This window comes from Puntigrus tetrazona, chromosome 21, assembly GCF_018831695.1.
Source record: "Puntigrus tetrazona isolate hp1 chromosome 21, ASM1883169v1, whole genome shotgun sequence".
Lineage (NCBI taxonomy): Eukaryota > Metazoa > Chordata > Actinopteri > Cypriniformes > Cyprinidae > Puntigrus > Puntigrus tetrazona.
In genome coordinates, this window is record NC_056719.1 from 9,085,710 (window position 1) to 9,100,033 (window position 14,324).

Genomic DNA, 14,324 nt, shown 5'->3' on the forward strand with positions numbered 1-14,324 from the left:
GAAATTCAAATGATTATTTTCCAGGTACGCTTTTAATAATATAGCTTAGACTACATGGAATATAAAAGTTCGTTTTTTATTTTTAAGTAAAATTTTTAAAAACATAGCGTTACAAAAAAAAACAATATTATTTATACAATATTATTCACATGCAGCAAAATAGTTTGATGAATAATGAAAGCTGCCTTGAATAGTGAAGAAAGTCAAAAAGTTTAGCGACCTCCAAACTAGTAGGTGGCGCTGTTTCTCCCTCTTTGTCCATTTAACCCGGAAGTTAGCAGTGCAGCAACGCGTTCATCATACGATTATGTTGTTGCAGTAGTGCTAGTTGGGTTTGTTTAGTACTTATTTTTGTCTGTTTAAACAATACAAGGCAATTACTTAATAACAGCGCGCATGATATATGTTAGCTTTGATACACTGATGTATTTGTACTGTTGATATTACGTAAATATTTACCGGTTCGCTGTGTTATAAGAAATTGAAGTGCAGCAGAGAGCAGCAAGGCATATACAGCACATTTCGTCGCGAACAGAGCCGATATGGGTTCATCAAAGAAACACAAGGAGAAAGAGAAGGACCGGGATCCAGAGGACCGGCACCGTGAGCACAAGAAACACCGTCACAAGGATCGAGACAAGGAGAAGGACCGCGAGCGAGAGAAGAGAAAGAGATCCCGCTCCAGAGAGAGAAGCAGTCGGGGAGCGGAGAAAGACAGGAGCGGTAAATCCGAGAGGAGCAATGCAGAGACAAGAGTCAAAAAAGAGAAGCTCGACCCTGCTTTCGAGGACAACAGCGGTCAGTAACCCTGTCCACAAACTTCACTAGTTACTAGAACTTTGTTGACTTGCTGTTCTGCGCAGTCGTCGTCAAAATATACGTTAAAGATATTATAAAAGCGTCTTTAACTTTGTGAAGGACATGCCTGAAAACTCCAGTATAACTGTTTGATGGAAAGTAGCGTTATTGTAGCAAACTGCGTAATCGTGACTGCATACGTAAAGTCTGTCTAGACAGGCAGCTGATTAAGTTTTAAAGAGATGGGCTATACGGCTGTGATGGAGGCCTTTGAGTTGGATGGTGTTCATGTTTGTCAACATGCTGTTTTGCAGAGCCGGGTCCCAAATCCGCCGGTGGCGACGCTTCACTCAGCATCGAAGAGACCAAGTATGTTTTGTAGCTTCCTGTTGTTTGCAATGCAAAGAGAAAGTGTAAAACATGTTCAACGCATCTATATTTTGCTAAATGTTGTTGCTGTTTGTTTTGCAGTAAACTTAGGGCCAAACTAGGTTTGAAACCCCTCGATCTCAATGAAAACAAGAAAGGTAAGAATTTGACGGTTATTTTACATTCAGGTGCTATTTTATACAGTAAAAATAATAATTTTAGCAAGTGTCCATTTAAATTAAGTTTTATTAACCAATTATTTGAAGCTATTATATATTTTTTACTATATTTTGATCAAGTAAACACAGCCTTGGAAGCGTGCTCTTTCAAAAACATAAAAAATATTAAAGTGACCTCAAAAGGTTAAACGTTAGCTTAAACATGTTCAATAGCTTAGAAGCTTTTTATTTTATTTTCTAAATCTGTGATTGTTTGACGTTTCCTCAGAGGCTGGAACCAAGGAGGAGCCCCTCCTGGCCGAGGCCATCAATCCTGTCCAGATCAAACAACAGGCCGAGATGAGAGAGAAACTGGCTGCTCTCAAAGAGAAGCGTCTGCTAAATCAGAAACTGGGGTAGGAAATGTTTACCACCTGCAAAAGATCTTCTACTATTACGCTTCCGTGTTATTCAAACTAAACCAAACGCTGAATCTTACTAATGTCGGCCTATCTGAGTTTTTTTTTTTTTTTTTTTGGCTTCTTCAGGAAGGTGAAGGCGCTTGGAGATGAGGAACCGTGGCTGGACGACACAGCTGCCTGGGTGGAGAGGAGTCGCAAACTAGCCAAGGAGAAGGAGATGGCGGAGAAGAGGGTGAGGAAAGAGAGAAGAGCCAACCAGTTGACCGGCTTTGTTTTGTTTGGCCTTTATCGGGCTTTTCATTTTGTTTGATGTGCATTTCCTAATTCGACAGGCCAAGCTCCTAGAGGAAATGGATGAAGAGTTTGGAGTGAGCAATCTGGTGGAGCAGGAGTTTGCGCAGGAAAAGAGGGTGTGTGACTTCACTGATGCTTTCTTCTTCCTCTTTTGCCCCGTCACGATATTCAAAAAATCAAAAATGTATTTTTAAGTCCGCTGTAGTGCCACAAATGGACATTTTCAGATGTTTTTATTTACAATGGCACTCCCAATATTGAAGTAATAAAATCAATTATATTACAATATACAGTTTGGAAAGGTTACGTTAAAGATTGAGTTACCCTAGTTTAAATGTAATATGTAATGTCTGTAATGTAATAACTGATTTATTTTTTTTGATTTACTTTACGAATGTTATTAACTGTTAATCCTTTTGAAACTTTTAACCTCGGCAGGGTTCACAGGGTTAAATACACGTTTAAAATCGTAAAAAGGAATATAGCTATGATACTGTTTTTGACGATATCTTGGAAAAAACATAATCCTAAAAAAAATGAAGCAAACATAAACCCAAATAGGAAATAAAACCGTTAAAGTTATTAAATAAGCTTGCATCCTATTTTGTGTTATAAAATCCTGAAAAAATAGTTTTAGGTTTTATAGCAGTCTGATATTTTGGATAGAATCTGTATGTGTGCAAAAACGTAATCGTAATCCCCTTTTTAATAGTTAAACGTTTTTAAGTAACTGTTAATTTAATTACATATTTTTTGTCACTAACTGATTGCAGTTACATTTATTTTGTAATTAAATTGCGTAACATGAAACTAATTACTCACTGACGATATTTAAAAATTATACATAAATCATTATCGTTGCTTAATATTGTTTTATATATTGTAATAAGTGAGTTTTATTTTTTTTTTTTATCACATATAGAAATATCGAACCATAGATTGCTGCCATAAAAAAAAAATCAATTATAAAAGTGTTGACTTTAAATTACTTTTCTATGTCTTGAAATTGCACATTTAAAATTAGACTTTGTCATACGCAGGTTTTCCAAGACCTGAAAATTACAGTTATCGGGGGGGAATTCAATTAAGAAATATCTTTTAAATGTTATTAATCCATATCTAGTCTTATTTTTAGTGATCTTTAGGCCCCTTCAAAATTGACTGAAACGCTCTATTTTGCCCTACTGATTAAAAAAAGCTTTGATCATGTAAAGGTGTTGGTAGAAAGGTTTCTCTCTTTTCTATATTCATGCATTTTCTCTTAATGTATTATTTATTATTATAGAACTGCGCATCCGCATGTTTTGATGAATCTGTTTTTTACTAAATAGGATTCGTACAGCTCACGTGATCTCAAAGGGCTGAAGGTTCAGCACAAGATGGACTCTTTCAAAGAAGGGGAAACGGTTATCTTAACTCTGGAAGACAAAGGTGAGCTAACACGATGATGCTGTATACGGATAAATGCACCGTTGCTTTAGATGAACCATTGACACAACCTACACACGCTCAAAGTTTCTCTGCGTGGGTGATTTTCTCAGGCGTTCTGGCGGAAGAGGAGGACGTGCTGGTGAATGTGGGTCTTGTGGACAAAGAGAAAGCAGAGAAAAATGTGGAGCTGAAGAAGAAGAAGCCAGATTATAAACCTTACGAAGAAGAGGAGAGTGTGGATGACATGGTCGTTGTAAGACTGCATCGGAATAATTCTCACATGGCCAGAATACCACTGATACTTGTTAATAACCTCTTAAAAAGCTTGCAATGTCTTCTTCTTATACAACATATTTTGACTTCTTTCCAGTTCAAGCCAAAGTCTGTGCTGTCAAAGTACGATGAGGAAATCGAGGGGGAGAAGAAGAAGAGTTTCAGGTTGAGTTCTGGAGGTTTTGTGGGAGGTGAGAGAGAGCGGGAGCTGCAGGCCATCAGGGAGAACCTGCGCAATCAGGCCCAGTCTCTGGACATGCCTGCTCTCACCATCGCCAGTGAATACTACACGTCACAGGAAATGGTGAGGTTTTTGAGTGCACTGGATTTCGAATTCATTTCATTTGCGACTGACATTTTATTTATTTTTTGACTTGCCTTGGCATCAGGTGGGCTTTAAGAAGACCAAACGCAAAGTCAAGAAAATCAGAAAGAAAGAGAAATCATTCAAGCCTGATGAACTCCTGGTGGACGAAATTCGAAGCTCAGATTTCGGATCCAGGTAAAGCCTTCGCTCGTGTGCTGTTAAATACCCAATCGACGGCGGTTACTTCAACCCAAAACTGCTTCTGGCACGCAGGTCTCGAGGTAGAGGTAGAAGGCAAGACGATGAGGAGGAGGGGGTGGAGCTTGGAGGTGTTTCTATGGAAACCAGCAGCAAGGCCAGTGATGTCCTCCAGCAGTCTGATGACATTAGAATGGCCGACATGGATATTAGCGATGACGGTAGGAGAGAACTTTTTCTTGTTTTAAGTTAAGACCCGTTTTTTTTTTTTTTCTTCAGGCATCTGTTCTTTCCTTTTGAAATTCAAATGAATTGCATCACTATTCTCTGCGCTCACACGCCTTCTCCTTGTCTGTCTCAGAGGACTTCACCCCTCCGGAGCCTGCTGTATTAGAAGAGGATGAAGCCGAGCAGGAGCTCCAGAAACAGCTTGAGAAACAGAGGAAACTCAGACAAAAACAGATGCTCAAAGACTCGGGAGAAAAGGTCAGCACTTTTCAGTCCTGAAGTGCTTTTTGGAAGTACAGAATTTCAAAGCTGAATTTTTAGCATCATTACCTATCACTCAAAAGGCATTTGTTATATTGTTTTTAATAGAAAATCCAGAAGAACAGTATTTATATGAAATATAAACATTTTGTAACATTATAAATGTCTTCAAAAACATCAATTGCACCAAAAAATATACTCCAAGTAAATTAATATTAAAAAACTCCTCTTTCTATTCATCAAAGCACCAAAAAATGTACTCCCAAGTATAGTTAATATAATATTACAAAAGCTCTGGCTCTTTCTATTCATCAAAGAATCCTGAAAATATGTGCTCAGTTGTTTTAAATCATGTTAGAATGATTACTGAAGGATCGTGTGACACTGATGACTGGAGTAAAAATATTTGAATGCTTTTTTAAAAATGATTAACCGTATTGTTCATTCAGCCATTTCTTTTGTGTCTTTCGTTGTATTGGTGTTTTCAGGTGGCTCAGCACATGAATCAGTTGGTGAAGACAGGAGAGGATGACAACGATCCAGACAAAAAGAACAACATTGTCTTTAATGCCACATCTGAGTTTTGCCGCACTCTTGGAGACATCCCCACCTACGGGCTGTCAGGCAACCGAGAGGACCAAGAGGATATTATGGTACGTACCATCCTAACCATTTTCTCATGTATCGTTTTACTAGATGGTATTAAATGTCTTTTCTTTTTTTTTTTTGTCTTACAGGACTTTGAAAAGGATGATGAGAAAGAAGGAGGTGGACAGTCAGACTCTGATATGGATGACAATGTGGGCTGGAGCACCGTCAACCTGGATGAGGAGAAAAATCAGGCAGATGTGAGTCTTCTGCTCAACCCGCTGACAGCAATTCAGTTGGATTGTGAAATTTGAACATGATTTTTTTTCTTTTCTGTTCTAGTTCTCAGCGACCTCTACGACAATTCTGGATGAAGAGCCCATTGTGAACTCTGGTCTCGCTGCAGCTCTACTTCTGTGCAAAAACAAAGGTGAGATATCAGTCAAATCAGATTTTTAACAGTAATGGAATAAGCGATAATGTCTAATTTATTTTGTCTAAATTTTTAACTATTTTAGGACTGCTGGACACACAGATGCAGAAGGTGGCTCGTGTCAAAACCCCAAAAGCAGCTCTTCCAAATGATAACTACTGCATCGAAGACAAGATGTAAGTAGATGTTGCCAAACTTTTTCCCCAGTGGTTGTTTGTCGTTTTTTTGTTTTTTTTTAAGTCGAAGGTGTTCTCATTTCCTGTTCTTTCCTCCGCAGGAATATTGATGATAAGTACAGCAGGAGGGAGGAGTACAGAGGCTTCACCCAGGATTTCAAAGAAAAGGATAACTACAAGCCAGACGTCAAAATCGAATACGTTGACGAATCCGGTCGCAAGCTCACCCCTAAAGAGGTCCGTGCACATGCCGTTGTTCTCAACCAGTCGCATCATTAGATAACTTCCTCCTTCTGAGATGTCTGTGCGAGCGCTCAGCTTCATTTGTCTTCCTCCAGGCGTTCAGACAGCTGTCCCATCGCTTCCATGGGAAGGGCTCTGGCAAGATGAAGACGGAGCGGAGGATGAAAAAGCTCGAGGAAGAGGCGGTATGGTTTTATTATAGCATTTTAAAACACGAAGCACTATTAACTGACACGTTAAAATCGGTGTGGTCTACAAGTCATGTGACTATTTGCCTGTTTGTTTTCCTGCAGCTGCTGAAGAAGATGAGCAGCAGTGACACTCCTCTGGGCACCGTCGCTCTTCTGCAGGAAAAGCAGAAGTCCCAGAAAACTCCTTATATTGTGCTGAGTGGCAGCGGGAAGAGCATGAATGCGTAAGTATTTATTAGCGATTTCCATTCCGGCTATTATTCTGTTTATTGATCTACATTCCTTTTGTTAATCTTCTCTTCTTCTTCTTTTTTTTTTTCTCCACAGGAATACCATTACAAAATAATCATAGATACTGGAACCAAGCTGCAGGTCTTTCACACGAAATCCACTCATTTTAGCCGTCTTTTAAATGAATAAAGTCGCAACTAGTTATGTGTATATATACAAACATTGTTTGGTGTGTAAATTCATACCCTTGATTTGATTTCTTGATCCATACATTTTCTGTAGAACACTGTTCTTTGTGTGTGTGTGTGTGTGTTTTTTTTTCCTCCCCCCATTAAAATCTGTTGCGATAATGCTGGTTTACTATTTATGTATTATTACAAGCATTTGGGTTTGTTCTGGAGGTGTTGTTAGTACTGAATGACAGTGGGAATATTTTTAAAGGATGTAACTTATTAGACATTAGTTCTTTGCATTTGCACTGTTCTTTTCGTCATTTCAACATGGCGAAACACGTTTGACCAGCACCATGTAAAATTTAAAATTCTTTTTATGAAAAACTACAAAAGTACAGTCTGAGTACACACCATTTTACATGAGGCTTTGTAAGAGCACAACTTTATTAAATTAGCATGAAACTACTATGCACTATTAGTTGTTATATTAATAATACATCATGTCATAAAATGCAAACAAGATGCAAAGGGAACAATTAAGTGTGCCAAACACACTGACATCATTAAAACAAGTTTTAAAAGTAAAAAAAATGCACATTAAATAATACATGAAAAATAGTCAATCGAAACAGATTTGTGACCGTGCAGAATAATTGTTTTTTTTTTTTTTTATATATATATATATAAAGGTTTTTAAAATATTTTGAAATGCAATACAGCAATGGCAGAAGATGCAATGCCTTAATGTTAAAGGCACTTTCACACCAAGAATGAGACATAGATTAGCGTCCACACAGACAATACTATTCTGTATATTATAAGTGCGGGTGACACTTTATCATCTATTAAAGTTTATTGACTTCATCAGCTTGGAAAAAAAATGCTCTGTAATTGATTCCAACGATATTGTTCATCTTTGTCATTATTGTTATTGTTGTGGTGTGAACATTCCTATTGTCCAAGAATTAGAAAAACTTAAAACTATCTTATAGTTGTTACCCTTGTTGTGAATGGGCCTTAACTCTCTAACTCTGGAGTGCAAAAGCCCAGTATTAGATTATAAACAGACTTGACCGCAATCACGCAGGTTTTAGTAATGCACTCAAAGGCATTCCTTTCGGGTGTTAGACTACTGGCATATGTTGTTATTATAAAGATGCATTACAAGAGTAAGTGATTAATTGTATTCACGCGCACATTCTTGGAGTCGTATTTTGTTTTGCATCAGCACCAAGGCATTCTTGAGGCCACTTGGTCCAGAACAGCTATAATTTCTGTCCCTTGGAGCAAATATGATGTGGGGTCAAGAGGTGCGTTGACCTCGCACTCCCAGCCGCTCAACACAGGCAGAGTCCAAGGTGCTGGGAGCGCTTTTACATCGGCGTGGTGTCTCCTGTCTTGAATCCGCTTGGGATTCTCCGGAAGCGATCTGAACTTTATTCCAAGTGTATTTGTGTCTCTGCCATACGGCCTCGGTGTTGATCCATCTAGAGGAAAAGCGGAAAATGTAAAATGTGTAATATAAACTGAGAAAATATAGTCTGGAACCAATCTCTTACCGAAGCTCCGGTGTGTTCTGTTGGGATGTTGCAAAACTCTAAGTGCATCCTCCCTCCAATGATAAGTCTCGCTTTCAGTCGAGAAGAGTTGATAGTTATGCTGCTTATAATTATAAACCTAGAAAGAAGAAATGAGTCCAGTTACTTAATGCCGACTGTACAACTAACATGGTAAAGGAGGAAGGGTTTCAAAAGCTCTCTGCAAACTGCTACTTTGAATGTTGAGCTGACTTCTCAACATTCAACTGATAATACAAAGAGAACCAGTCGGCTGCGGCGTGTGATAAAGATGTCATTATGTCAGATTGAAGTAGACTTAAGTATATCAGACTGCGCAGAACCAGAAGTAACTAATGTATATATTTTGCATGCACTTGCACTGTACCTTTGAAATTCTGTTCACGAGGTCTAGGCTCTCATTCCACTGCTGTGTTGATATCAGGTCATTATCACTGATCCTATAACAAAATAAACGTAGTGTTTGTTAATATGCAAAATGCATAAAGAAGCATTACTGTAAAATAGGGAATTAACCTTCATATTAGACACACCTGTTTTTTAGAAAATAATGACTGACACTTCGTTGGGTATGTGTGAGGTTCTTTACAGGAAGGCAGACTGTTCCCTTTGAATTTTGCAGCCGAGGGTCCAGTATTTGACGTTGACCATTGAATAATAATCCACGCATGTTTAGTTCGGGGCTGTCCTCTGTCTCCTCTGTAATAGGAGTTAGCAGGAAGTCTTCTCCGTGCATTGGAATGTATGGAGCCAGACTGTCTAAGTCTAACTCACACAGATCCTACAGCAATGCACAGTACACACAAAGGTTTTTGATAAAGATGTATACTGAAATTACTGATCAACTGTTTTAAAACCTGATCATTTTAAATGTAAATATATTTTACAAAGTGAAAATATTTAATAATGTTTGATGTTCTTAGCCTTTTTGCAACATTAAAGTATTTTTGAACATCAGCATCGATTTCTTTGGTCTATGAGTACAGTGATAATTCAGTCTAATGGTAAATATCAGAGTACTGTGGTATTGATATCACAGATACTCACGCAGTTGACATCGCAGCACTCCTCTGTGTTATGTGTGATCTCTGTACAGTCACGAACTTCCTGTATGTCATTCTCTGAACAAAAACAAAATGAATTATTATGATAAACTGGTTTTAATATTTAAAAGATGCTGTGATGTTTTCGCATGTCAATTTTACCTCTTTGGTTTAGAGCTGTTGTGGAATCATCATGCTCATCGGGTCTTGTTCTAAGGCCACTTTTGTCTTGCTGGGCTCCAGTAAGTGGAAAAGCGGCAGGCTGGGAATCTGTGAGAAGGGAGCCGCGTGGATTCACAAGCTGTTCTGTCTGCTTCAGCAAATATGTCAAATCAGGCTGCTCCACTCCACTACAACGGCACAAAGCGAAAAAATGTTACTTTCTTGAAAACGAACCTATGACCTTAGCATTGCAAGTGATCATTTTCTAACCTAAGAATGTAATTGATGCACACGACACTCTCTGGCACACCAGTGTGAATGTTGCACACCAATGACGCGTCTGTCTCTGCCCAAACATAGCCACCGTGTCCGTGCAGCAGCCGATATTTACCAGTCGACACCTGACCCTTGGAAAGCACTGCAGCAGACAGATATTTGAACAATATTAAAATGCAGAAGAAAAATAAAGATTCTGTTATTTACTCTCTCATGACATTCCAAAACTGTATGACGTTCTTTCTTCTACAGAGTTTACACTAAAATAACTTTAATTTTCCCTATACCTACAGCTCAGAGTGCTGGTTTTGAAAAAAATTAATAAAATAAAAAATAATTTGACTTGAAAATTTCCTAATGTCTGCAATAACGAGGCCATATGGGTTTGGAATTAAATGAGCGAGTTTTTTTCAGTACAAAGGTCATAATAAAACAAGTTAAATAAGAAATACAAAGCCAAAAACAGATGACAATATATCCGTCTTACAGTAAATATGTGCCTTGCGGATTTGCTGGCAGTCAGACGGATGATAATACTGGTACACGGATTGGCCCAACAGCTCTGTGTCACAAAAGCCAGTCAACTTCACAACCCTGAGCCAAAAAAGAGCTCGAAATATAAAAACGGCCCAAAGATGGTGAGAGCATTTAGCTTTTTGCACTTGCAAGCAACATATATGAGCTCATACCTCGAGTGGCAGTAGGTGAACTTCATGTCTGGACTGTGTACGCTCATAAATGTACTCATATTCATCGCTGCATTCAGTTCAATAACCTCCTGCATGGGCAGAACCCTGCACTGAAGAACTACACAACTTGATCCAGGTGTGGCCGATAACTTTTTCTTTCCAGTACACTGAATAATCTTTGGACAGCGAAAGCAAAGTTGTAAAAACAATGAAGATCGGGTGTTCTTGTGCAAACAGTGAAAAGACAACAACAGATTCTTACTTTCCAAGGAGTCAGCTTCTGGTTCATCACGCTTTTAATTCTGAGGAACACTTCGCATTCTTGCTGCCCTCGGTTACCTGAAACATTAGGAGCTAATTAGATCACAAACCAAAACTTATGGTCGAAACTGATCTTTTCAGCAAGAAGCACTCACCGATCAGTCTCGTGAGAATGTCTTTGACCTCCATCTGATCACATGGATGCAAGAACTCAAACAAACTCCTTCCGATCAAATCCATCTGGAAGAGAAAAATCTGAGGTTTCCTAAGAGTCCCAGGAAAGTGATTCCGAGTACGTGCAATTCATTTAGTTTTAGTGTCATCACCTGGTTAATTCCAGTGTGTGTAGTTATGCCCTTAGTGGTGAAGATGACCTTGCCATTCAAAGACAACAAAACCACAAACCCTCCGAGGGCAGAATCTAGCAACTCCCTCTCATGAGATTTAGCCGATGCTCCTACAATCACAACGGCCTTTAGAAAACTTGCTTTCCTTTAACCCCTTTTCTAATTGAACCCCTTTTCTTTCTACCTGGTGAGGGAGGAGAGGACTGTGTCATCATGGACGGTGCGCAGGAGTCCAGGGTGTTTATAAGATCCCTCAGGTGCAGGTAAGCGATTGTGAGACGTATGACTGACGCTTTGTCTCGCTGACCGTCCATGGTGGGGTCCAGAGGCAGAAGAGCAGTTAACTCCTTAAACAGCTGGCTCTCCTTCCTCCTCCTACTCTGTGCCGCCAAACGAGAACGAGCTTTTCTCCATTCTGTGCAGACCCTGTGTTTAAAGTTAGAAAATTTGAATAACCACAAAACATATGCATTTTAATTTAGTCTGTTTTGCTGTATCAGTTCTTTGCCATGCATCTACACGCAATACTCAAACTGTGCAAAAACACTTGCATTGAAATGCATATGGACTGGTGGTCTTGAGCATAAAGATGCAAACATTTTAAAAGACATTGTTTTGGTTGTATGAGCATGCTGCTATTGGCGCGAGTCTCTACTAGCGTCATTCAGAGAACAGAACATTCTAAAGCCACCATGTTCTCTGAAAGACAGAGGGCAGCACCAGTACTGGTGGAAAAAGAGACGTCATGACTGCGTCACTTTATCTTATCACTACCAAGCGTAGTTGCCTGCAGCTTCTGATACAATGCCATGCCTTCTGAGAACATATCCCCACGTGCATTTACACTTACTTTGAAATCTCTTTAAGTAAACAAATAAAGGTAAAACATTGCATCTTGAATCTATAGAATTGTTTAATATTTTATATCTCTTTATTTTATTTATATCAAGAAGCATTGAATGAAATTGAACGTTTAAAATTGAATGAACTTACAGTTTAGGGACTATTTGGTGGCATGCAAGCAAATTGTCAAAATTTCTCTGTATCATGACTTTTGCACGCCTTTTGCAAATGCCCGTTTTGTTGTTATCTGAATATTATCGGAATATTTTTGGCATTTGCAAAGGCATGTAAACAAAAGGGATTTCTTTTTTTTCAATAAAAATGCCTGTTTCCCCTTTGAACCATTTTTGTCTACCGATTAAAATCAGCCAAATTACTTAAAAAATGAAATTAAAGTAGTTTTAGTAGTTTAATTAAATAGTTTGTGTTTTTGGTTCTGAAGAATGCACTGGCACTATTTGCAAAATAAATAAATAAAACACACTGTAGATTCAACTTCAAAGGAATAAGCAAAGATTGATATTTTAAACAACGTCTTATTCATTCAGTTATTTGCTATATCTTTCCAAAAAGCATACTCAAAATGCATTCCCCATGGACTAGGTTTAGTTTTTGGTGAATTAAATAAAATTATGGACAATCCGGCGGTATGCAAAACATTTTCAAAATAGTGCCTATTTTGTGCATAGTGCCTTTTTGCTGTTTGGGCATGACCTGAATATAGTCATTTGCAAACATATTATGGATTTTGCATGTCACCAGAAAGTTTTTTCTTCTGATTAAAATGAAATAATTTAGTATGTCTGGTTTAGCAGTTCTAAAGAATTCAATAGCCCTGTTTAAAGTTCAGTGTAATACTGCTTCAATGGAATCAGCAGTGAATGATATGACAATGGCAGACTCTGAATGCAAAGCGTATCTATATTCAGTATTTGTTTTGTACAAATATTTGAATTTGTTTTGTATTTCCATATTTTTATCATTAACCATTTTTTACTATTATTTGCTTTTGTACTCACCTCCTTTTCTTCTGCTCAGTGAATATTTGCTTTCTTCTAGCTTTTCCATGGCATTCTTCGCTCAGTTGATCCCTAACCGTTTTCAAATGCTTTGAAGTCATTTTAGACTGTAAGACGACTCAAAGCGATCTTGGGCTCATGTCAGACATGTTTCCAGGTGGTAAAGTTCGAAAAATGAGCAATGGACATACTCACAGATAACTGGCTGTAATCTCTAGGCATGTTCATGTTTATAACCACTTTCTCTGTAGAGGCCTTTAGACCCTCCCCCTCATGTTCCATGTGACAGTTGGCCATTAATCAACGATAGGTTTGCATCTGTCAAAACAAGATGGTCTTTTACTTTTCTGAGAACTCAGATCTTGTAGATAATCATTTGGTTTTGAATAATAACGGCCACTTATGATTCCAGGAATATTACGACCAGCGTACATTCCACATAATTTATAGCAATGAAAAAAAAAATCATATTTTCTTATTTCCTGTGAACTTAAGTTAACCAAAATAAAGACATAATTGCCACTATCATTCAAATAGTGTCAAGAGGTTGTGGCACTGACTAAAGACCAAAACGGTTATGGTACATAATCCAGAAATTCAAACAAAGCACAAAAATCATGGTAAAGGTTTAAAAAATGAGAAGAAATAATCTCTTAAAATTCCCCAAAACATATCTAATTGTATTGATACATCAAATATTACATTGTGCAACTAGTGCAATATAATAACTAGGCGAAGAAAGTATTTTTAACACCCAAATAACAAAACTAACAAATCTGCTGCATCGATATGCTTGAAACATTACCTTAAAGTTATCCATTGCCCACATGGATCACTGAGAAGCATGTTTGAGTCTGGGCTTGTAATAGTAGTCCATTGTTCAATGCCCAAACATATCTGTAAGGATACATTTCATAGGCGGTATCACTGCAGAAGAGGTCGGTCCCACTTCACTTTATCTCTGAAATGCAGATATATGCACCCATTTTTGACCAAAGCAAATTTTGGGTGGCATATAACCATGCTGTAATCACGGGCATCTATAAAGAAAATCAAATCAAATGTATAAAAACCAGAAGGAATAATTTCCTTGCTCCGTTCTCTTCCTCCTCTGGCAAGGAGAATGAACATACAGGCGATGTGCCATCCCATGACCTGTTGGATCTATGTGATTTATTGACATTTGCTTTCTGTGATTGGCTTGCTCTAAAACACATATTTGTTGGCTGGGGTAACGCACAATGAATGGACTACTTGTTAAACATATATGTATAAAGTCTTTTTACACAACCCCACCACCTAAATTATAATTTTTTCCACTCTTTAATCTGCT

General features: G+C 38.1%; 2 protein-coding genes across 2 annotated transcripts; one reads left to right on the forward strand and one right to left on the reverse strand.

Moving 5' to 3' along the window:
- The first annotated feature begins 273 nt into the window (after positions 1 to 273).
- On the forward strand, positions 274 to 6,951 carry sart1 (spliceosome associated factor 1, recruiter of U4/U6.U5 tri-snRNP). The gene is made up of 20 exons (XM_043221131.1): positions 274 to 798; positions 1,113 to 1,167; positions 1,270 to 1,325; positions 1,615 to 1,741; positions 1,874 to 1,979; positions 2,080 to 2,157; positions 3,373 to 3,472; positions 3,583 to 3,725; positions 3,843 to 4,049; positions 4,135 to 4,247; positions 4,326 to 4,471; positions 4,612 to 4,736; positions 5,228 to 5,392; positions 5,477 to 5,587; positions 5,670 to 5,757; positions 5,846 to 5,936; positions 6,038 to 6,173; positions 6,275 to 6,364; positions 6,473 to 6,594; positions 6,698 to 6,951. Exons 1-20 carry the CDS (start codon positions 543 to 545, stop codon positions 6,714 to 6,716), a joined length of 2,334 nt encoding a protein of 777 aa, XP_043077066.1. The 5' UTR covers positions 274 to 542; the 3' UTR covers positions 6,717 to 6,951.
- A 236-nt stretch (positions 6,952 to 7,187) lies between these two features.
- On the reverse strand, positions 7,188 to 13,269 carry hif1al2 (hypoxia inducible factor 1 subunit alpha, like 2). Its single transcript, XM_043221136.1, has 14 exons — positions 12,992 to 13,269; positions 11,314 to 11,555; positions 11,109 to 11,239; positions 10,938 to 11,022; positions 10,784 to 10,860; positions 10,522 to 10,697; positions 10,320 to 10,426; positions 9,827 to 9,974; positions 9,557 to 9,744; positions 9,399 to 9,472; positions 8,885 to 9,132; positions 8,719 to 8,791; positions 8,334 to 8,451; positions 7,188 to 8,261 (listed from the first exon to the last, which is right to left on the reverse strand). Exons 1-14 carry the CDS (start codon positions 13,090 to 13,092, stop codon positions 7,999 to 8,001), a joined length of 2,031 nt encoding a protein of 676 aa, XP_043077071.1. The 5' UTR covers positions 13,093 to 13,269; the 3' UTR covers positions 7,188 to 7,998.
- Between the last annotated feature and the right edge of the window lie 1,055 nt (positions 13,270 to 14,324).